Genomic DNA, 25,564 nt, shown 5'->3' with positions numbered 1-25,564 from the left:
GTTTAATTAAATCACCAAGTTCTTCAGAAGCACAGGAATGGCCAAGGACCAAGCATGCTCTGCATTACTCACAACATTCAAGGGGGAGGTGCTCTTCTCAGGGGAGCAGTGAGGGTCTACATGGAAGTCAGTGCAACTGCCTTTATAAGCAGACAATTGTCCTTTCTTTTTCTTTTGCAGGGCCTAAATAGTTTCTAAGATCTTCTTTAGGAATGGAACCTATTTACACAAAAATCACAAAGAAAGTGAAGTTTCCTTGTTCTACCCTCATCTCAATTTTTCCTCAACTGATTCCATGTGTTCTTCATTTCTGTCTTAGGATAACTTTACATCAGTATTCAGCCTCATCTAAGAGAAGTAGCATTAAAAAAATACTTTTAGTTGTAGATGGCACAATACCTTTATTTTGTTTATTTATAAATAATCAAAACGGTGCTGAGGAGCGAACCCAGTGCCTCACACATGCTAGGTAAGTGCTCTATCACTGAGCTACAACACCAGCCCAAGAGAAGTAGCATTTTTATCTTATTACAACTGTAGGGAAAAAGGTGGGCTCCTCTATAAATACTGTGTCAGACAGTAGCTACCAAATCTGTATGGATTTATGTGTGGGAATGTGACTGCCCCCTGCCTTCTGGAATCACCTTTGCTTACCTCCCCACTTAGTTAAGCACTGGTTGATTCCAGCTGCCTTAAAAACACATAAATAAGAAACAGGGCTTAACTTTCACAGAATGCATTATCACTCAAGTGAAGTCCAACATCTCTATCAATTAATGTTGGTATGTAAAAGACCAAGAATACAGAGAGACAAGGTATTTTGTGACCCTGAAGTGTTGTTGCCTGAAGCAGACCTGGCAAGACACAAGGCCAGAGTGTTTACTCCTTGGATAAATGGCCAACTTAGTATTTCCTCAAAGACCCCTACCACAAATTCACCCTGATCTTTGCAATTTCACTGGGTAGATGATTCCTATTAGAGTGACTTCGAGGATCTTAGGCATTAGGAATCTTAGGTTTTAGAGATCATTTCTTTTATTATCCTTTCATTAACTGTTAGTCATTCTGGGTTGTGGTATTTTCCTGCAGACTGTAGGTTTCACTTCTTCCCTGTAAATGAAGAGGCAACCCATGAGGTTGTTAAACAGATTCTATTCAGTAGCTGGAAAAGTGAATTTCCTATGGAATGACAGGAATTACATAGAAGCAAGCAATTTTATTTTCCTCAAATGTAGCAATAATTTTAATCTGTACATACATAAAACAAACAGTGCAATTATAAAACCTTGAAGGTGACATGCATACTTTAAGGTGCAGTTGGGATGGGGAAGGATGCTAGCATCTTCAATTTTCCTTACTGCTTTTCTTTTCTAGTTCCTTATGCAAAAGCACTGAGTCAGGAAACTTCATCTGGAATGCTGAAGTTAAGGGTGAACTTCCTGATGTCTGCACATCTAAATATCACAAACAATGGAAATGGCCTCCTACAGCAGTTTGGTAGGGACTAGAGTAATATGGCTGGGCTTTCAAGCTGGAAATTAATGAAATCAAGGATGCATTTTCTGAAAAACTAAAAGAGATAATGTTTTTGACTGAGTGTCCTATTTCTGTTTCATAGTTGCTACCCATGTGAGCCCTTCCATCAATTTTTTTTTTTTTTAATTCGGTATAGTTTCTGAATAGATGCTGTTCAATGGAGTTATCTGAAACTAGGGGTGGTGAGATGCAGAAAGGAGGACCTGGGGAAATGGCTTCTTCCTTGAAGTCTGAGTCCATGCTCCTCATCCATGTTGGTTCGTATGGCCTTTTCTCTGCCGCAAGCAGAGGTAGCTGGTGCAGAAGGTCAGTGTTGTCATCGTTCACAGGCCCAGGGATGCAGGTAATGGTGAGTGATGGGGGTCTACTTTGCTTCTTCCACACAATGCTTTCTCAAGCTTTCCTGGCCTGTGGTGGAACTTCTAGAACTAGAAAGTCAGTTCACTGGCTCCTTTCTCAGAGACCAGGATGAGATGGGACGTGGCCGAATGACAGGACACAAAGGGAAAACATGGTACCAATTAGCCTCAGAGCAGGATAGAGAAATTTATATTTGCACAGATGGAAACTCAAATTCCCAAAGTCAACCTAAGAAAAACAGCAGATTTTCTTTGAGCACTAATTTCCCTCTGCACAAGCGGCATGTGCATTTCTGGCTGGGTGATCCTGGACACTCTGGGGTAGTCTGCTCTAGCTCAGCTGGAATGGCTCTTTCTGGCAGTGCCACATCGATGTGAGCCCCAAAGTAAATCCACACATGGCATCACGATTGCTAAAATAATGAAATATTACTAGCCAAATTTAACTGCAATTCAATCAATGTTATATTTCACACAAATTTAGAAAAATCAAGAATATGATATTAAAAGCATAAAATTAAACAGAAAGAAATCAATTTCTACAAGAAATCAAATATATTTACAGTGAGATTAAAAATAAGCTACTTGAATCATAAATTTAATTTTATTTTAAATAACTTTAGCTACCTCAGCTGTTAATACAATAAAAGCAGAAAGAACAGGCTGCCTTTTTCGCCGGATTTAATCAGGAAACTGTATCTACAATAATTGACAGAACTCACATCTTGTCCTTCACCCATCTCATCAAAAATTATTGCATTTTTTCCCAATTTTTGGATTCCTCTGTGAATATCATCCTCTTTCCTGGAGGCATCTTGGTTTAAATCCATCTTTAAAAAAAGGAGAAAGGGTACATATGTGGAGGCAAAATATTATCTTGAAGCCAACAGATAAAGAGTTGCTTGAAGAAGCTGATTGTACATACAAGCTGCCTGGGGTGGGGTAGGGAGGGCTGTTGGTTTTGAGGAACGTGACAGCCTTTGGTGGACGGACACAGGCAAAGCCCCACGGGCCTATCTTCCTGGGCAGGGTCAGGACTGAGCCAGCGAGGTGGAGCTTCGTCTTCCCCTTGGAACTTGTTGTTTTGGTTCTCCTTCAAAAGCCTTCATCCAGATAAGAAGCCAATGACTGATTACAAAAATAAGAATAATTAAATTTGGCTCAAGAAATAGATTGTCCAACTGTTCTGCCTTGTTTCTAATATCCAAGGCCTTTACAAAGAAACAAAAGCATCTCTCAATCTCCCAACAAAAGTGAACATTTTTTTCTTTTTTTTTTTTTTTTGCTCCAAATGCTACGACCTGAAGAATGGCTGCAGATTGAGATATCAAAAATCTCAGAAAAATATATAATATATTTGTATATCTCTGTATGTCTATTATTTAAATTTCACATTCCTTTAAAAGTGGTTATTCAGTCAGTAGCTGCTGAAGGAGGCTCTTCTGCTGGGCCTGGGGGGTCTGTGGTCCTGACGTGGGTTTTTGAGTTCCCAGTGGACCAGGCTGGTTCAGGTAAGGGTCCCCGCCTACCAGATTCACTGTACACTGGACGTCAGCAAACACCTGAACCTGTTGCACCTGCTGGAACACAAATAAAAGATGTGTTTAGACAGAAGGGTCTGCCCCCCCGGCTTATGAGTGGGTACTACTTGAAGTGGAAACTCACTAGAGCATTCCTCTAGTCTGTAGTCACCACAGAGAAGAACTCTTCTGTCTTCTTGTCCTACAAAAAGAAAATCGCTGCACTCATTTTGCTCAGGGTTCTGGAAAGTTCACACTTTAAAAATAAAATAAAAATTGGAATGGTCATGTCAACCCCTACAGGGTTGCCATCAATACTGAAAGTGAGTGTCATTGCTAATATTGCCAAGGTTGGGAAAAGCCCAGTTTCAGAGTATGGTACCTGTGGTGGGTCCAAAAAAAAAAAAACATGCTATTTGGAAAACCAGTTCAAAAGCATTCTACAGATGACTTTAGTAGGATAAAAAATCCTTATGATGGCACTGAGAAATTAAGGGCTTTAACCCAGTATCAGCAAAATAAACCCACCACAACTTAGTAACAGGACATCAGCACTACTAAGGTTAATGTCCGGAAGATTTGTGTAGTATCTAAATATATTATTACATAGCTCCTCACATATCAGCTTTAGAATTACAACAAATTATCATTTGAACAATTTTATATTTGACTTTTTTCCTGATAGACAATTCCTTAAACACATGAGCTAAAAATAACAGTAAATCTACTAGTTGAAGACAGTGTGAATTTTCCCTTTACTTTCAGTAGTAATACATATATTCCTTTAAAATGTCACAATTTTTCATAGTTCTAACATTTTCTATTGGGAAAATAAAGCCAGAAGTTAGTCTTACCAACTAGCTTATTAAAAAGTTGTTAATAGAACTGATTAAGGCCGATATCACACTTCTGAATGCTCCAGAACAGGAATAGAAACGCCTTCTAAGGCATCTAAGTGTCTCCAATTTTTGGCAAACTGGTGCCTTATGTTTAATAGGTTCATAAAGAATTTTAGATTTTTTTTTGTCATTTATCACTAATATTTGACAATTACACTCCACTCCTCTGAAAAGCTTTCTACTCTAAACAGAGTAAAAGTTGTTTTCTACCAGCCTTCATGTTCTACCAACTTTCTGTATCAGTCTAGCCAGTAGTGTCTTATTCTTAATCCACATACATCCCCACTCCGTTTGCTCTCAGATAAGGCAGACCCTGACTAGTGTTTTTGTGGTGCCTAATGAATTAAATCCCTAGTTAGATTAGATTAGCACTGTTTCTCTCCTCATCTTGCTCTTTTCCTAGTTTCCTAGGTTTTGCTTCTTGCCCCTATATGCTTCATCTTTGAGCTTTTTCTCAGGTATCTAAAGCACACTGTCTTACGTCTGCTCTCTAGCCGCCTCTGTGCCCTCACTAAACTGCTGTTGTAACCGCCATCTCTACTTTTCCTCTGGGGTTTGACCTGGGCATTCTTCTCTCCCAGGTGAACAATCCCCTATCACCTCCTCCTGCTTCTTTATTCTCTGCAATCCTTTCTTCTTCTTTCCTCTGTCTAGCCTCCTCCCCAGTACAGCTGGCCCCTGGTCCTCCCCAGTCCTCTCTCCTTTTCCATACATCTGTCCCTGCATTTCTACCTCCCTCACTCCGATCTCTGTTTGGCAAATATAAATTCAGAGACAAACAGAGGTGTCATGAAGGGCTACAACAGAAAGAAGACTCTGCCACTGAGACTTTGTGCGAACACAAACAATAGTGTTTTTTCAGCAATTAAAAAATTTTATGGGGGGGATACTGAGGATTGAACCCAGGGATGCTTTACCACTAAACCATACCCCCAGTCCTTTTGATTTCTTATTTTGAGACAAAGTCTAAGTTGCTCAGGGCCTTGCTGAATTGCTGAGGCTGGCCTTGAATTTGCAATCCTCCTGCCTCAGCCTCCGAGACACTGGGATTACAGACATGCACCACTATACCTGGGTTCAGCTATTATTTTTAAATCAACATAACTTTCATGTTTATGTATTCCTAAATATGAAATAATGGGGTAAAGCCTAATGTGTTTTCGTCCCCAAATAATGAAAAACACTCCTGATAAAGAAAAGCATGATAAAACAGACTAGAGAGAAAATTCTGCTTCTTTAGAAAAAAGTAAAAGAGTATTTTTAGATAAGTCTATTTTTGAAATTAAAAAACCTAAAAAAAAACAAAACAAAACTCTAAAACACATTTCATCCATTTTGAACATTTACTTAGAAAAAAGGATGCCTTAAGACTCAAGGACTTCTTTCACAGACGGGCAAAGCCTACACAGAAGATGAAGATCTGCCAGGGGAGAAGAAGGGTGACAGCGAGTGCCAGCCTCTGAAGATTTTCCAGCATCGTTTTTCCTTCAATTCAAATACTATCCCAGGTTCAGAACTTACAGCTTGGTTGTTTTGCTTTAACTAATTTGTCATGCTACACAGTACATGAATCTGTGAGCATGAGACTTTCAAAGACTTCTGGTAAATGAAGACCGTCTTCATTCCTCAATCACAAAAAGCCCTTTCTTTATCATCAAAGGACTGAAGTTTGGTTTCATAAAGCTCGGACTCTGGATACAGCCTCCTACCTGGTCTTTCTCCTCCTAAGCCAGTTGCCCAGCAGGCCTTCCTTTACCTCTTCCACCCCAAGATAAAGCCTATGCCAGCATGCTTTATCAGTGTTCTCCTTCAGGGATGAGTTTATTTAGGATGAAGTCCAGATCACTCAGTTAGTATTCAAGAAAGCTGGAAATTTGTCCCCATCTACTGTACCAATTTTGATTCCTACAAATTCTTACTACAAACTTTTTACCTTCAGTGGATTTTGTTTTCCAGGACTATGCTAAGATATCTGTTTCCCTGTCCTTTATTACCCCTTATTCTGGCTTCTAACAACCATTACATAGACCTTTCTCTTTCTCCTGGCCTGAGAACTGTCCGTCAAGCCCAATTCAGCCTACTCCTGTGTAAATTCTCTCTGAACATCTCAGTCATTTCTCTTTTCTTTATTCTTTGTAGCAATAGGGCTTGAACCAGGGCCTTGTGTACTAGGCAAGAACTCTTCCACTGACCTCAGTCCTATTTCTTCTTTCTTTGAATGCTTATGCTCTTGTTACTTGTAACATAAATTTGATAGTTTGCCTTCTTTGGTTATGTGACAGTTTAGGTACATGTGTCTATATGTTTTATCTTTCAACAGACTCTAAGTGATGTGACAGATACAGCAGGAACTTTGGTGTTAGAGAGACCTGGGTCTGAATCTCAGCTCCTCCTCATTGTAGTTTTGTAAGTGGTACATATAGTTAAACCTTCTCAGGTTCAGTTTCTTTATCTGTGAAGAAAAGGAACACTACCTCCTTTGTAGGGTTACAGTGAGGCTTAAATGAGATAAAGCATACAGTGCCTACCACAGTGCCTGGCAAATCATAAATTTTACAATAAAACTTTTTCCTTCTCTTCTTCTTATAGTTCACCCAAAAGGCAAGGAAGATATGTGTATTTCTATCTCATCTACACCAAAATACCTATGTTAAAAAAAACTTAAGATAAAGATGAAACCCAAATTACCAAAGTGAATTAAAACCTCCAAAATTTCTAAGTTTGGTTAATACAGGAAATTTGGCCATTTGTTGTTTGTGCTGTTCAGAAACATACTTCTAAGGAGGCAGAGCACATAGCAGACACTGTTTAGTGTGAACTTACTTAGATCTTCTGAGTATTTTTATTACAGATGAGTTTTAAGCACTGTTACTTAAACAATAACAATGAGTGGCCACCTGTGTGATTCCCCTACCTACCCTTTCTAAGAACTCTGTTAAATCCTCTGAAAGCTTATCTCATTTAACCCTCTCAACAATCCTATAAGCAGGTATCTTGTTAGTTCTGTGGTTACACAGCAGCTCAGGAAAGTTCTGTATCATGCCCACAATGACACAAATAAGGAAAGTATGGCCAGGACTCACACCCAGGTCTGACTTCCAAGGTCAGGTTCTTAAACCACGATGCTACGCAGCGTCCTCTGTGTATCTAGAGTACATATGACAGCTCTGCACTTAGCATTTTCTTACTGACCTGGGTTCCATCTGCTTCTGTTTTGAGAAGGTCAGTGGATGAAAGCTGGCTGCAGTAGAGGCCTGTGTGTCTCAGTGCTGGATCATTTATCTATTAAAGACAAATATAAGGCCAAATTACAAGCATGTTGTTTAAGTTAAAGACCAAATTCTTCAATGAAAAACAATCTCCTTTGCTGTGAAGAAGCTTTTTAGTTTGATTCTATCCCACCTGTTGATTCTCAATTTTACTTCTTGTGCTTTAGGAGTCTTGTGAAGGGAGCTGGTTCCTAAACTGACATGATATAGATTTGGGCCTACTTTTTCTTCTACGAATTGCAGGGTTTCTAGTCTAATGCCTATGGCCATGACCCACTTTGAGTTGAGTTTTGTGCAGAGTGAGAAATAAGGGTTTAATTTTATTTTGCTACACACATATTTCCAGTTTTTCCAGCACCATTTGTTAAAGAGGCTATCTTTTCTCCAATGTATGTTTTGGTGCCTTTGTCTAGTATGAGATAACGGTATTTACATGGGTTTGTCTCTGTGTCTTCTATTCTGTACCACTGGTCTACATGTCTGTTTTAGTGCCAATACCATGCCCTTTTTATTACTATAGCTTTGTAGTATAATCTAAGGTTTGGTATAATGATACCTCTTTCTTTGCTTTTCTTGCTAAAAATTGCTTTGGCTATTCTGGACCTCTTATTTTTCCCAATGAATTTCATGACTACTTTTTCTATATCTAGAAGAACGTCATTGAAATTTTAAAAGGCATTACATTAAATCTGCATAGCGCTTTTGGTAGTATGGCTGTTTTGACAATGTTGATTCTGCCTATACTGTTAATGGGAAATATTTCCATCTTCTAAGGTCTTCTTCAATTTCTTTCTTCAGTGTTCTGTAGTTTTAATTGTAGAGGTCTTTCACCTCTTTTGTTAGATTGATTTCCCCAATTTTTTTGAGGCTACTGTAAATGGGGTAGTTTTCATGATTTCTCTTTCAGTTGATTCATCACTGATGTATAGGAACTCAATTAATGTATGGGTGTTAATTTTATATTCTGCTACTTTGCTGAACTCATTTATGAGTTCTAGAAGTTTTTTGGTGGAGTTTTTTGATCTTCTAAACATAGAATCACGTCATCAGCAATCAAGAATGTTAAGAGAGAGCCTACAGAATGGGAGAAAATCTTTGCTACCTGCTCCTCAGATACAGCATTAATCTCCAGGATATGTAAAGAACTTTAAAAACTTAATAATGAAAACCCAGATAACTCAATTAATAAACAGACAAAAGAACTGAAAAGGCACTTCACAGAAGAAGAAATACAATTGGTCTGCGAATATATGAAAAAATGTTTAACGTCTCTGGCAATCAGAGAAAGGCAAATTAAGAATACACTGATATACCATCTCATTCCAGTCAGAATGGCGAACATCAAGAATACAAGTAACAATAAATGTTGGCGAGGATGTAGGGGAAAAGGTACGCTCATTTATTGCTGGTGGTACTGCAAATCGGTGCAACCATTCTGGAAAGCAATCTGGAGATGCCTCAGAAAACTTGGAATGGAACCACCATTTGACCCTGTTACCCCACTCCTCAGTTTATACCCAAAGGACTTAGAATCAGCACACTACAGTGACATAGCCACATCAATGTTTATAGTAGCTCAATTCAAAATAGCTAAGCTATGGAACCAAACTAGGTGCCCTTCAACAGATAAATGGATTAAAAATGTAGTATATATACACTACGGAATACTACTCAGTCATAAAGAGAAATGAAATTATGGCATTTGCTGATAAATGAATGGAACTGGAGATTATCATGCTAAGTGAAATAAGACAAACCCTCAAAAAAAAAAAAAAAAAAAAAAGGCCCAATGAATGTTCTCTCTGATATGTAGATGTAACTCACAATATGGGATGGGAATAGAAGTTCACTGGATTAGACAAAGGAAATGAAGGGAAGGAAGGGGGAATGGGAAAAGGAAAGGTAGTAGAATGTTTATCAGACAAACTTTCCTATGTGCATGTATGTGCATATATGAATACACATCCAACATAATTTCACATCATGTACAACTAGAAGAATGGGATGTTATACTGCATTTATGTATCATATCTCAAAATACATTCTACTGTCATGTGTAATAAGACAAATTAAAACAAAACAAACAAAAAACCCCCCAATCTCCTGACAAAAAAAGGAAGGCATGAAAAATAAAAGTTTAGTAATTTACTGCATTGTTTTAAATACAGACAGTTTTCCTTGTGGAGACAGAGTGTGTGCAAGGGAACATGAGAAGAACCTCCTGGGTGTTGGTGATGTTCTGTTTCTTGATTTGGTGGTAGTTATTCAGATGTGGTCAGTTTGTGAAAACTCATTGAGTTGTATACTTTTCTGTATATTTTTATAGATTATACTTTTTTAAAAAAGCTAATTTTCTCTCAATGCATACACGTCTATTAGGAACAGGGATCATATTTATCTTCCTGTCTGAATCCATTGAAAAACTGGACAAAACAGCCAAGTGCAATGGTATACACCTGTAATTCCAGATAGTTGGGATACTGGGGCTGGAGATTTGCAAGTTTGAGGCCAGCCTAGGGCAATTTAGTGAGACCCTGCCTCAAAATAAAAAATAAAAGGGCTGAGGATATAGAGCACCACTGAATTCAACCCCAAGTACTATAAAAAACAAACAAACCCTGCTGAGATGAAAAATACCCTGAACTAAACAGAACATACATTGCAAAAGAAAAAATTAGTGGATCTGAAGCTACAGCAACAGAACTATCTAAAATGAAACATGTAGAGGAAAGAATGACTGAACTTCATTCTAACACTCTCCCCAACAAAACCCAGGGGGCTACGGGCAGCTTCAAGAGCTCTATTACATGTGAAATGAGGTTTTAAAGAAGAGGGGAGTTGACAGAAAAAAAAAAAATGAAGAAGGAATGACTAACACTGTCCAAATTTGATGAATGAGAAACAAAGAATATCATATGAAAACATGTCATAATGAAATTACTTAAATGAATAATAAGAGATAAAATTTTAAATTAGAGAGGGAAAAATCCAATAAAGTACAGAAGAACAAAGAAAAATAATAGCAGATATCTCATTAGAAGGTTGCAGTAGAATAACATCTTTAAAGTTCTGAAAGCAAAAACTGCCAACCTAGGATTCAGGGGGAGAAACTTTCAAAAATAAGGTAGAACAAAAACTTTTTTCAGATACATGAAAGCTAAAAGAATCAACAGCAGCAAATGTGCACTATAAACATTAAAGGAAGACCTTCGGGCAAAAGAAACTTCCATACCAAATGGAAGTCTAAAACTATACAAAGAAATGAAGAAAACTGGAAGTAAACACAAAAAACTTCTTATTTAAATTTGAAAAAAATATAGTTGACTATTCAAAGAAAAAATAATGACATGTACTGTGGGGCATATATCACATAAATGCAACAACACAGCATAGGAAAGGAGGAATGAAAATATACTATTATGAGGATCTTATATATAAGGTTACTTAGGATTATTTGAAGGTAGACTGGTAAATCAAAGATATTTAATATAGACTCAAAAGCAATTACTACAATAATAAAACAAGTAAATATAGTTAATAAGCCAAAAAGAGAGAAAATGAATAAAAATATTTAATTATACACACACAAAAGCCAAAAGGTTAAGACAAAGAAAACAAGATGGTATATGCCATACTAATAAGCACGTTATATGTAAACAGACCAACCACTCCAATTAAAAATCACAGATGGCTGAGTTGAATAAAAAAGCAAGACCGTGAGGCTGGGGCTGGGGCTTAGCTGTAGAATGCTCGCCTAGCACATGCAAGGCCCTGGGTTCAATCCTCAGCACCACATAAAAATAAATTAATAAAATAAAGGTATTGTGTCCAACTAAAAAAAAAAGCAAGACCAACTATATAAGAAACTCACTTTAAATATAACAGTTTTACCCAATTCATATTATTATTATTATTTTTTAAGGTAGTGAAGATCAGGAATAATTGTAATAACTGACTACAACAAGATAACAACAAGGACAAGAAGAAATCCTATTTAGTTCCTTTAATTTGCTGTAAAATTTGGATCCCACTAAGTTACTGGTTTTGTCCTTGCTAACCTCCTTAGGCTTACTATATAATTACTGGGAAATATGAAATTTAAATAGTCAATCAAAAAGGAACTTTATACAAAAAATAATCAATGTTTACATATTTTTAAGAATTGCTATAAATTATGACTGCATGGTAGTAGTAGCCTCGTCACCACAATTTACTTCATGGTTGCTTACATGAATGAGAACTGTAAGCACCTGGAATTACTCTAATATAATCTTCTTAAATATCATTTTGAATTTAATCATTCTCTCCTAAAAACCTGCAGGAGGCTCCAGGACAAACTCCAAACACTTAGATGGCATACAATATCCCCAAGAATATTATCATATAAATTCTGTTCTAAATATAAATCTCTCTTTCACATTCATTGGGCTTTTCAACCTTTCTTCCAACCTAGGCTCTGCTGTAATAACCAATATTGAATGTTTCTTTTTCAATTCTCTCTCTCTCTCTCTCTTTCGTGATAATAGGGATTAAACCCTGGGCCTTAGGCAAGCACCCTCCCATTGAACTACACCCCCAGCCCTCAGTTCTCTTTTTGTAGGCAACTTTTCCCCAGTGCTTTTCCTGACTAGGCCTTTTTCCTTTTTACTACTCAGCAGTCAACTGTACATACCTCTCAACTGATATTAATATGTATGGTCCTCTGGAGGTTCACCTCCTATACAACTGTTTGGTCTTATTACTCAACTTGACTATCAGTTTTGTTGTGTCTCCTAATATGTTAATATGTATAGTTTCACAAAGGTATCTTTACACATAGTAAGCTGAATAAATGCTTGTTGAATTAAAGGTGGAAATGAAGAAAATGTATTCAGAATATAACAGCCAATACGTATGCTACTCTATAACACTAAAATTTCATGAAACTAAAGTCTTATTTATAAAGTCTATCAAAATTTCCATTGTATATCTTAAGGGCCAGTGATGATCAAGAGATGTCAAGAAAGAATAAAGAAGCAAGATTATTTCTGGTTACTGTCAACATACCCGATGGACAGTGAACTGTGGTGTACTGTGGTACGTGTGTGGCAAGTGTGCCAGCTGTGGCTCTTACCTGCTCAGGGCACACAGCGTTCATTCCTGGCATCTGCAACGAGCTCATCTGCATCTGGCCCATCATTGGGTTCATGTTCTGAACATTTGTGTTTCCACCTGCCATGGACACGGTGATGCTCATATTGTTGTACACTCCTGGCTGTGCAGGTGTAGGCTGGTTCTGGACAGCTTGATTGAACACACTGTTAACTCAAAAACAATCCAGATTACATCCACTGATCATGAACATGGGAATAATGTAACTAGATTCTGTTTTCATCAGAAAATTTATTAGACAAAACAATTCTAAAGAAAATATTTTATATTCTTAAATTACATGTAAGACTGTATCTTATTAAAATATATCAGGTTTCAATCGAATTCAGATACATTTGAATTCTGTTCAATGGGTTTAATAACTGAAAAGAGCTTGTTTTAAGTTGCAATTATTTCTTCAGGACTGACCATAGATAACTTCATGTCTTTTCTAGTAAACAAAATACAAGGCAATTATGTTTTCAGATGGTTTGTTTTAATGACTTCTTCTTCATGATCAAGTTCTGGACTGTTGTTATACCAAAGATCTCAAATGTGAAGACAGTTTTATCAGTAGGTAGAATAAGCCCCATGTAAATTCAACTTGAAACTTTGTAACTGAACTCTGAAAATTCTCAATGATACAAATACACACATCTAATGGAAAATAATATGACTTCTTTTATTCATAAGATCTATAAAACATCAAATATTTTATGATTATAAGTCAACTGTTAATTCTGGAGAATTTGACTCCAAAAGCGATTTCCCCCTTAATGGCTTCTTTATTCCTTATTAGCTCAAGTGGTAAGCAGGAAGTACTGACATTTACAGCTTCTAGTACATTAAGGTAATCATACTGAAATTAAAAGACCAAGAACAGTATATTATTGTCTGAAGAAAAGTAGCAAATTCTTCCTCTAAATAGTTATAAAACACAAATGCTCACAGAAAATTATATTCTTAGGAAATGCTCAATAATGCATGAGTGGATCATTAATGTCTGAACAACTATGCTTGTAGAACAGTGTTCCCACAACTATAGGTAAGAGAAAAACCTATTAGGGGCTGGGATTGTAGCTCAGTAGTAGAGCACTCACCTAGCATGTGCGAGGCACTGGGTTCAATCCTCAGCACCACATAAAAATAAGTAAAATAAAGGTATAAAAAAACCTATTAATTTATGCTTATTTTCTAATGAGAACATTTCTACCTTAGACAATGCTCATTTGTCAACTAATACATAAATCATCACTGTGAAGGTACAAGGCTATGTAAGTCAATGCATGCAGAAGCTTCAAAAACAGTGATATTATATTCATTGAAAAAATGTTTAGGACTTAATTTCCTTTCAAATTTATATTTGGGCCAGGTGTTGTGGCACATGCCTGTAATCCCAGCAACTCTGGAGGCTGAGGCAGAAGGATCGCAAGTCCAAAGCCAGCCTTAGCAAGGCCCTAAGCAATTAGTGAGACTCTGTCTCAAAATTAAAAAAAAAAAAAAAGGACAGGGGTTGTGTGGTTTAGCATCTTTGGGTTCAATCCCTGGTTAACCCCCCTGCCACCCCCACCCCCAGATTACACACACACATGCTTATTTTTATTTTTGAGACTATAAATTAGCTTAAATTCATTCAAACTATTGCCAATAGTTCCATTTTAGTCTAATCCATCAAGGGAAGAACAAGAAGACTGTGAGCATCCTGAATCGCTGTCCTAGGTCCTGGAAAGGTCATTTGTCAGCAAGAGCCGTTTATCATATTCCTTGAGGTACCCTGCCCCATGTGGTAGAGATAATGAGTGGTCACTATTTCTATTAGTAAAATGGTAAGATTTACTGCCTATTTTGACTAATAATCTACACATGAACCAAATAAGCAAGTGTTAGTGTATGAAGAGCTAGTGGTGATTATTTTCTTTCCCAAATTATTTGGAAAAATCAAAGTTCATAGAAACTACTGAAAGACAACAAAAACTCTCATCCACATTTTAATATGAATCCAATGTGAAGTGCTACCTGTTTTACAGGATGGAGATGCAGAAGTAAATGAAAGCAAAGACCTTGCTCTTAGATCCTTATATTTTAGTTGGATTACAAACAAATCAACTATCATAAACAGGTCTTAATTTTGATGAAGAAGCAAAGAATATAAAGGAGGGACCAAGGGTAGCAAATAGTATTGTTTCAGAAATGATTAGCTGGGTATGGTAGCATAGAAAACCCTACCTCAAAAACCAAATCCAAAACCAAAAATCCAACCCCTCCCAAACAATATCCCCCCCCAAAAACAAACAAACAAACCAAACTAGAAATGACGGCCAAGGAAGTATGATAAGGTGACATTTAACGTCTTTGTCTAATAAGATGACATTTAAGGAGAAACTTGCAGTTAGAGCCAGCAAACCATGCAGCTACTAAAGGGAAAAACATTCTAGCCCAAGGACTAAAAAATGCAAAGTTATTGTGTTTGCAATGGACGTGGCACATCTAAGCAACAGAAGAATACACAGAAGCCAGTCTAACTGAGTAAGTGTGAGAATAACAGATGAGGTCAGAGAAGTATCCAGGAACAAGATAATGCAGGGCATTACAGGCCCTCTTTTGTATTTTGAGTAAGTTGGGGGCCACTGGAGAGTTCTGAGTGAAGGTATGACATACTGCCTCATGATTTAAAAACACTACTCTGATTACCATGTAGAGATTAAGCTATGGTATAGCAAGGGTAGAGGCAGGACACAGGAGGCTACTGCAATGGTCCAGAAAAAGGTGTTGGTGGCTTGCATTATAGTATGTTAAGTATTCCTCTTGCATATTACAGAGATGGTTCCATCCATATCTAATTTATACAGAGTCCTTACTGAGAGTTCCACAGTTTAAAAAGGGAAAGATGCTAAGAAGTGCTTATGATTTGGTTATTTGTTTGATGTGGGATATAAGAGAAAGATAAAATGTTTTCTTCTGAATGATTAGAAGAATGCAGTTATCATTTACTGAGATGGGGAAAAGTAGTTAAAGAGTGGGTTTTTAGGAGAATATCACCTTAGTGATATTTTATTTTTGATTTTGGTACTGGGATTGAACCAACGGCCTAGCATATGCTAGGCGAGTGCTTTGCCTCTGAACTAGATCCCCAGCACTCACTTTAGTTTTTGTCATGTTATGATTAAGATTTCTAAGTAGAGATGTCAATTAGGCAGCTGGATATGCAGTATGTTGCTTAGAAGAGCTGTCTAGGTTAGACATTTAAATATGGTAAGTAATAAGCATATAGATAGATACTTAAGAGGGACAAAATTAAAGCAATCAAATAAGTGAGTGGATATGGGGAAGAGGTCTTAGAATGAACTCTGGAGATGACCTCCCAGCAAAGGATGGTCTCCAACAGAAGAGACTAAGGTAGGAGGACAGTTGCCTTTCTTAAGAGAGAAAGTCGCTCCAGAAACTAAATGAACCAATGAAAAGAATTTCAAGATGCTAAAGGCTTAAGTATGTCAAATGCTATTGACAAGCATTGCACTTTGCATGGTAGAGGAGATTAACCACCTTGACAAGAACACTTTAGGTAGAATGGTATGGATGAAAGCCTGACTCCTGACAAGGAGTGGGAGGAGAGGACGTAGATAGGAATTTAACTATAAATGAGAGCAGTAAAATAGTGAATGAGGGGCTGGGGTTGCGGCTCAAGTGGAAGGGTACTCGCCTAGCATGTGTGAGGCACTGGGTTCGATCCTCAGCACCACTTAAAAATAAAATAAAGATACTGTATTCACCTAAAACTAAAAAATAAATAAATAAATATTTTTAACAAATAGGTGAATGAGAGTCATCAGCAAAACTTTATTTTTTCCAAGCCTTTCCTTTATCTATCTATCTATCTATCTATTTTTGTTGCTGGAGATGGGATTCAGGGCCTCATGCATGTTACACAAGCACTCTACCACTGAGCTGCACCCTATCCCTCACTCTCCAAGCTGTATTTAAATGCTTAGGTGGAGGTATGGAGAAGGAGTTTAATTGGATCTCAATTAAGGAGAGCTGCCAGGTATGAAGCATCAGAGGAGAGCTGGGCAAGGGAGTTGAGTGTGCCTGTAAAGAGATAGAGTGATGGACATGGAATCAAAAGGGAGTGTAGGAAGTTGGGATTAGAATATATTCCTCTTGCATATTACAGAGATGGTTCCATCCATCTCTAATTTATACAGAGTCCTTACTGAGAGTTCCATAGTTCTCTGACAAAAAAAATTTCCTGCTCACCTTTCAATGAACTTTAAGAGAATATGGTCTTATATTTTCAACTTTAACTGTCTTACTTATTATGTTGTCACATTAAATGGCTTCCCTGTCATTGGAACCAAGACACAACCAAATTAAAATCCTTATAAAACTCAAATGATGTGTGAAAAGTTCAGCAGCCAGGATTTGGAAAAAAAGACATTATATTAATGAGATAATTCTGAGCAAAATGGGTAAGATAAGGCTGCTGAAAATACAGATATTAAAAAAGGGGTAAAGTAGAATGATCCAAGAAGCCTTAGAACCATTTTTTTGTTTTGTTTTGAGTTGTAGATGGACACAATACCTTTGTTTTATTTATTTATGTGGTGCTGAGGATCAAACGCAGTACCCCACATATGTGAAGCACGTGCTCTACCACTGAGCCATATCCCCAGCCCACCTTAGAACCTTTTGCTATTGTCATAAAAATCTTTAAACACACTGAGAAGAGTAAGATTTGTGTGCCCACTACTCAGCTCTATGAATTCTAACATTATAATAGTCTTGGTTTACATCTGTAAGATTTAAGAATGTTCTTACTAAGGAAAACTTTAAAAATATTATCTATTTCTATATCTGCCCCAAGGAAACTGTTACTGATGGGAGTTCATCACACTCTTCAGGGGTACAGGGAGGAGGAAGAAAATGTTGGAGACCACTAGACCATTTTTCTGTACTAAAAATACACAAATTTGCCTTAACAATGATTTGACACTTTAAATGTTAAAAATTCTTAATTTTCTTTACTGATAACATAAAATTCAACTTCTTCCATTATATGAATAGTAGTAGCCAATAATCTTCTACTTAGACTGTAAAAAATAAAATCAGCCCATCATTGCTCTAATGTGCTACAGAGTATCAGGAATGTAAAATAAAATATAAAAATAACCCCTTACTTGTTGTTTCCTATTGCTCCTTGCTGCCAGGCCTTCATGTCTGGTGACTGGTACCCAGAAGCAGGTGGAGTTTGCTGGAGTAGAGAGCTCTGAGGAGGAGGGATTGGCATTGGCACCATGGAGCTCCCAGGACTTAGAGATGGAGCAAAGTTGGCCTCACCTTGGGGAACCATTCCTGAAAATTGATAAAAATTAATTTATGTGAACACACTATAGAGTTATTAAAACCATAAAAGAAAAAAACCTAAAAGGATCTGTCATAATATATTTAGATATATCTTCTTCAACAGAGTAGGGAAAATTATTTTCTCAAAATAAGGCAGGAAGTCTTAAAAAAACAATCACACACGAAGAAGAATGCTTTCCATTCATTGAGACTGCATAGCACAACTATGTCTGATTTTTTTCTGTTCCGTTTTTGCTAACGAGAATTTTTAAGTGTAAAAAACATGAACACAGATGATGGATTACTTACATAACAAAAGGAACTTAGAAAAAATTAGGTAAGAGAAACCCATGTGTGAAAATGAAAAATAGAACGTTTCATGGGACAATCCTGCTTTGTCTCTTTGTGGACTCTTCTTCCCCTCCCCCCTTTTAAAACTTTATTGAGACATAATTTATACAACATGAAATTCACCCATTGCAACTGCACAATTCAATGATTTTTAGCAATTGTATAGAGCTGTGAACTATTAACACAATCCAGGGTAGGCATTTTCATTATACCTCAAATTCCCTTGTACTTATTTGCAGGCAATCTATTTTTTCCTTTTAACCTAGGCAACCTGATCTGCTTCTGTCTCTCCATTCAGATTTGCCTTTTTCTGAAAACTTTATATGAACATTATCATATGTGGTCTTTTGTGTCTGGCTTCTTTTACTCAGCATAGTATTTTTGATATTCAACCATTTTATAGCTTTTTTTCCCTCCCCAGTAGTTCATTCCTTTTTTTTTTTTTTTAAATTTAGGAAAGTGCTTATTAACAGCCATTGATATAATTGTGTTGAAAATCAATTAAAAGAAAAGAGTTTAACATCTGGACTTCTTATTCTTTTCTAGTGATCTACATGTCTGTCTATATTTGTGTGCCCACTAACATGTTTTCTTCATTGTTGTAACTTTAGGGTAATTTTTGAAATTAGATAATTACTATACAACTCTGTTCATTTACAAAATTGTTTTGGTTACTCTAGGTCCTTTGTATTTGTATCTATATTGTAAAACAAGCTTGTAGATTTCTCCAAAAAGCATGCTGAAATTTTGATAGGAATTCTGTTGTATTACAGAAGTGAACTGCCAGTTTTTTAGTCTTTTTTCTGATTTCTTTTTTTTTTAATATTTATTTTTTAGTTGGACACAATAATTTTTTATTTTGTTTATTTTTATGTGGCACTGAGGATAGAACCTAGGGCCTCGAACATGCTAGGGAAGTGCTCTACTGCTGAGCCACAACCCCAGCCTTGATTTCATTTTAATATATCTTTATTTTACATATATTCAACAATTTTCATTATTATATATCTTCAAGTGCCCTGTAATTTTTAATCTGCTGTCCATCCATCTAGTATGTTTTTCACTCTGGTATTCTCTCCTACAAGTTTGATTTTTTTTTTCCATCTTCCACACCTCTTCTTAACTTGGTTAAGCATTCTTCTAATTTCTTGAATATACAGAATAAATTTATAATTTTAATTGCCTTAAAGTCTACTAATTCTATCATCTGTGTAATTTCTGGCGTGGTGTTTGATTGACTAATTTTTCTCATCATTACAGGTTGCATTTGCCTGCTTCTTTGCATACCTGGTAAGTTTTTTTTTTTTAATTTTTTATTTTTTAGTTGTTGTTGTCAATACCTTTATTTATTTATTTATTTTATGTGGTGCTGAGGATCGAACCCAGGACCTCACATGCACAAGACAAGTGCTCTACCACTGAGCCACAACCTCAGCCCCTGGTAAGTTTTTAAAGTCAAATTTCAGACTGAATTTTTTACCTTGTTAGGATCTGGATTTTTTTTTTTTTAATTTTTAATTTTCGGCAGACACAACATCTTTATTTGTATGTGGTGCTGAGGATCGAACCCAGGCCGCACGCATGGCAGGCGAGCGCGCTACCGCTTGAGCCACATCCCCAGCCCATGGATTTTTTTTTTTTAAATTTTTAAAATTTTTGACTTGTCTGGGCTGTGGTTAGGTTACATCAAAAGAATAACTCTTTTGGGGTCTTGTGCCTAGTGAGACAAGAGCAGAGTTTAGGTTAGGGCTCATTTTGCCCTCCTACCAAGGTAAACACCCGATACTCCATAAATTGTGTTTTAAAAATGGTAAGAAGAGGATGGTAAGAATGAGGATGGTAAGAAGGGAGCTGGCCCTGTGCAAACTCTGAAGACTATTCCCTTTAATCTTTTCAGGTGGTTTTCTCTGGTCTTGCTTTGTGTACATATATACATGCATGCATGCACGTTGACATTTCTCAGGTGAAACCCTGAGGGGGACCCTCTGCTTTTCCCCCCTTTTCTCTGTGTGTGCTCTGTCCTCTCTGATATTGTACCTTGTGACTTCCAGTGCTGGCTTTCTCAGCTTCTCAGCTCTACTGCCTGTACCTAGGGAAACCACCTAGCTTCTGTTGGATTCTTCCTCACTGCTACACAATCTGGACAATGTCCAGAACTGTTTTTTAATTTACTTTGATGTTTTTTTGGTTTCAAATGGGAGAATAAATCTGGTCCCTGTTACTACATTCTGGTCAAAGAAGAAGTCCTTATAAATGGATTTCTTTTTATGCTTTTGTTATGCTAGCACTCTGTATTCTCTTTCTCTTTTTCTTCCAACCAAATGCAGCTCACAATTAAATACTTTTGAGGCAAGAGTAAGCCATAAAGACAGAAAAAGAATGCCATAATTTGATTGCTGATAATTTAGCATAATTCCTTCAAATCTCCAGAAAATTATGCATAATTTATACCTGATCATTTCCCTTGTCATGATACCACAAGCCTGTTTCTATGTCCTTAATGTCTTTTTAAGAACAAGCATAAATGCTTGTACAAATTCTGTTGCTAATATGATGACTTTTCTCTTTTTTTGTTTGGTTAATCTAGTCAGAGATGTATTACTTTACTCATTTTTTATTGTTTTACAGGCTACAATTTTAATTTTTATTGTGATTCACATAGATTTTCTATAGTTTTTTTTTTCCCTTTCACTAAATGCTTAATTACTGTTTTGGATAAAGATGATATAAATATAGCAATGAATTTATATTTTCTTCCTGCTGCTCTCTCCATGTGTAACTTAATCTCTGGTAAATGATCATGACTTAGAATATAAGAAGAAATCTTTCTTTCATCTTTGACTCTCAAGGGTGAGGTTTTAGTTTTTGACATCATCTTCTATGCAGATTGCCTTTGCATTAATTCTGTTTGAAATTTTCTATTTTGGTTCTGGGGCTTTTAAAAATTACTTGTTTTATAGTTAATGTATTTTTTATCTTATTTATGATGAAATAATTTCTTTGAGAATAAATGTGGATGTGTGGGGGAGAAAATACTTATCATATTCTGGATATTATTCTATCGAACCAAAGTTAACCAAATAAATAAAAGATCCAAATATTATCAGGATGCTTTTTGATATTTCCTTTTGGCTTCATTTCATCAAAATGTCCACGTTAGAATGGACAGTCTTCCTTATTACATGACCTGTATTTTCACTGTTTTTGTGGTTAGTGTTTGTCTTTTATTTTTACTGTTTTCCATATTTTTATTGGTGCAGTGTAGTTGTACATGTTGATAGAATTTGTTGATACATATTCATATATGCACAAAATATAACAACATAATTTGGCCAATATCACTCCCCAGCACTTCCCCCATTTCTCAATTTTATTTATTTATTGACTGATTGATTGACTGTAGCACTGGGGATCAAACCCAGGGTCTTATGCATGCAAGGCAAGCACTCTATTAACTGAGCTATATCCCCAGCCCCCAATTTTATTGTTTTTTAAAAGACTTTTAAAGAGAAGTTTTAAGTTCAAAGCAAAATTGAGTGGAAGATACAGAGATTTCCCACATATCTCCTCCCCACTCACATGTATAGCTTCTCCCATTGGGATGTTTGTCAAAATTTATGAAAACTAGTGTACACTAATACCAATTATCATTCAGACTTTAGTTCATATAAAGGTTCACTCTTGGTGTTGGACATTCTATGGGTTTGAATAAATGTGTAATGTCATGTGTAAACCATTGCAGTATCATACAGAATAGTTCCACTGCCCTAAAAATCCTCTATGAGATGATCTAGTTTTAGTAGAAAGAAATAGCCTGTGGATAATAAATTAGGGGGAAGAGTTATAGTTCTGGTCCCAGTTCTCCTTCTACACTGAACTTTGGAGTCCTTGGACCAGATAATCTAGTTCCTTCTACTTAAAAAATTCTATAATTCTATCTTTGTCTAGATTATGCTCTCTCTCCCTGCTGGACCATAAGTAGCACAGCAGCCAACTGATAACAGTTCTAGAATTAGAACTCATACTTCTATTCGTTCATTTAAAAAAAATATTTACTTTTTAGTTTTAGGTGGACACATATCTTTATTTTACATTTATGTGGTGCTGAGGATTGAACCCAGTGCCTTGTGCATGCTAGGCAAGCACTCTACCACTGAGCCACAACCCCGGCCCCTCATTTTTTTTTAATATTTATTTTTTAGTTTTATTTGGACACAATATCTTTAATTATTTATTTATCTTTATGTGGTACTGAGGATTGAACCCAGGGCTCACCCGTGCTAGGAAAGCCCTCTACTGCTAAGCTACAACCCCTGTCCCTCATTCATTTCTTTATGCATTAAGCATCTATTCATTGCCAAAGCACTGTGCTAAGCACTGGAGAAGCAAAGATTAAAAAGGTCACACTTTGGTCATGGAAGGAACTTGCTATTTAAAAGAAAAGACAGCTAGAATAACATTTGATTATACAGGATGGTGAGTGTTTATGATTGGAAGTATCAGGGAAGGACTTCCAGGACATATATCTGAAAGGAGAGAGGAACAGGAATGAGACAGGTAAGGGAAAGATATTTCAGATGGAGTACAGGAAGTACAAAGGCCCAGAAGTAAAAGAGAATATGGTATGTGCTTTTTCTTAGAACCTGAGAAATTTGTTATAGCTGGAACACTGAGATATGGAGTAAAGGAGAAATAGGGCTGATGAATCTAGCTTTGGACAATTTGGAGTGCTGGTGGAAAATGCAAGCATATCTGTCCAGTGGACAACTGTTCATATGAACTGAGATCATAGAGAATGGAGTCATTAGCATGTAGAAGGCCCTGCAGGCCCAGGATCAATGATGAGGTGTAGACAGAGTAGCATGTTCCCTGCAGTCCACAGAAGAGAGCTCTCTGGATGGGCTGCAAGGAAGCCATGAAGTGTAACAACGTTCATGCTTATTTCAAATATTTCCTTGTATAAAGCAATTTGTGTTTAATTCTGTGCTTGTATATTCATCATCGTGGAAAGACAGTCTAGGAAAGTTCTGTTTTCAGAAATATAAGAAAAATTACTTTGCCATTCCTCTTATCTATATGTCCCTTTGTTTAATTTGGGCCCATAGTAAGCTGAAAGATGCCAGATCTTTTTGTTTTACTGTCACCAGTTAGTATAGGGATCAACAAACTTACTACTAAGTGCCAGATAGTAAATATTTTTGGTTTTGTAGATTATAATGTTTCTGAAACAACTACTCAAGTCTACTGTATGAAACCAGCCATAGATAAACTAGTATAAATGTGAGCATTGAAAACTAGTGAGCATGGCTGTGTTTCCAATGAAACTTTACAAAACTGCATGGGCTGATTAGGTTCATGGGCCGGAGTTTACCAAACACTGAAAAATGTTGGGACATATATTTTAGTATTCTAGTGTGGCAAATTAATTGTCAGTAAAAGCGTAAAATTATAAAGGCCACAGAGCCCTTGCATCTAGATTACCTTAAGCTGATTTTTTTAAAAATACTTTTTTTGGAGAAAGAGTTTTTTTTGAAAGTGTTAGAAATTTTCTAGAACTAGAACTTGAATTTGTACCAATTTAAAATCTGGTCTTACAGCCCTCTAATCAGACCATTGATCATGTTGGAGCAAATTTATAATTTAAAGTAGAAGTTGAAAACATGGAATCTTTAAATGTTACTATTCTCTCCAGAAAAAAACTAAGTTTTTTCTAGTATTATTTTGAAGGAGTTTATGGAAGAATTGATAGCTTCGCCATTTCATTCTCTGCAAATGGATAAAACTACTACATTCTTTACTGTACCAACATCTCAGTTTTGTTTGTAATATGAATCTGACTTTGTCTAAGAAAAATTCATATTTTGTGAAAAGTAATTTTTTTGTCAATCAAAAAAGTTGGTCTGGGGCTGGGATTGTAGCTCAGTGGTAGAGTGCTTGCCTCGCATGTGTAAGGCCCTGGGTTCGATCCTCAGCACCACATAAAAAAAATAAACAAAATAAAAATAAAGATGAAAAAAAAGTTGGTCTGGAAGAAAAATCTAGGTATCAGACACATACTGATTACGGGTGCTAACATGTTGCACAGCAAGTCAAATGGCAGCTTTCTCATTGAAATTCACTTTTAAGCAGCTTTAAAATTTTCATTTCCCTTTTCATTTATATAATCGGGGTTTATTATCATTTTTTTCAGGAACTGGTCATTAATTTTGCATAAAAGTTAGATTAAGTGTTGTGGATCAATTAAATGTGCATCACTGTCAGTACCTATTAGGAGCTAAAAGTGATAGAATCGGATACAAAAACACATCAAAAAAATTGTGCACCATGATCAAGTAGGATTCATCCCTGGGATGCAAGGATGGTTCAATATACGGAAATCAATAAATGTTATTCACCACATCAATAGACTTAAAGATAAGAACCATATGATCATCTTGATAGACGCAGAAAAAGTATTCGACAAAGTACAGCATCCCTTTATGTTCAAAACATAAGAAAAACTAGGGATAACAGGAACTTACCTTAACATTGTAAAAGCTATCTATGCTAAGCCTCAGGCTAGCATCATTCTGAATGGAGAAAGATTGAAGGCATTCCCTCTAAAATCTGGAACAAGACAGGGATGCCCTCTATCACCACTTCTATTCAATATAGTTCTCGAAACACTGGCCAGAGCAATTAGACAGACGAAAGAAATTAAAGGCATAAAAATAGGAAAAGAAGAACTTAAATTATCACTATTTGTGGACGACATGATTCTATACCTAGAAGACCCAAAAGGGTCTACAAAAAAACTACTAGAACTAAAGAGATCCATTATCCTTACATAAACTATCAAAAACAAAATCACACAATAAAAAAACTATAGGTAAATTTTGAGTTAATGTACTAAAACCCATTGTCTAGGGAGGACTGTCAATTAGCTTTCATTGGAATCCATGAGAGAAAGTAAAAAAATAAGAGAAAGTACTTTGTATACAAAATACTAAAAACTTTAGAGTCAGCCAATTCCTTACAAATCATCTAATTTAATCATCTCAACTATCAAAGAGAGATAAGGCTCAAACCATTCAAACCATTTAAGTGACAAGAATCTGAACCTCCTGCCACCATCTTTCCTCTGCAGCACAATGCCTCAATGTCAGTGAGTGGAAATGCAT

General features: G+C 36.4%; 1 protein-coding gene across 8 annotated transcripts in view; it reads right to left on the bottom strand.

The window, feature by feature from the left end:
* Nucleotides 1-1,728: 1,728 nt before the first annotated feature.
* The window catches only part of Ncoa1 (nuclear receptor coactivator 1), a 246,410-nt gene continuing 222,574 nt past the window's right edge, over nt 1,729-25,564 (bottom strand). For 5 of the 8 annotated variants that reach the window (XM_071601387.1, XM_027933430.2, XM_071601386.1 and 2 more), the window contains 4 exons: nt 17,888-18,062; nt 12,697-12,880; nt 7,507-7,596; nt 1,729-3,475 (listed from right to left, as the gene is read on the bottom strand). In XM_071601387.1, the coding sequence (XP_071457488.1) occupies nt 3,305-3,475; nt 7,507-7,596; nt 12,697-12,880; nt 17,888-18,062 (620 nt within the window). In that variant the 3' untranslated portion in view covers nt 1,729-3,304. Of the gene's footprint in view, nt 3,476-3,560; nt 3,618-7,506; nt 7,597-12,696; nt 12,881-17,887; nt 18,063-25,564 lie in introns of all 8 variants that reach the window. The other 3 variants (XM_071601390.1, XM_071601389.1, XM_071601388.1) reach the window with 3 other exon arrangements.

This window comes from Marmota flaviventris, chromosome 14 (genome assembly GCF_047511675.1).
Source record: "Marmota flaviventris isolate mMarFla1 chromosome 14, mMarFla1.hap1, whole genome shotgun sequence".
Lineage (NCBI taxonomy): Eukaryota > Metazoa > Chordata > Mammalia > Rodentia > Sciuridae > Marmota > Marmota flaviventris.
The sequence above is the reverse complement of the archived record's forward strand: the minus strand, read 5'-3'. Positions and strand labels throughout refer to the sequence as shown.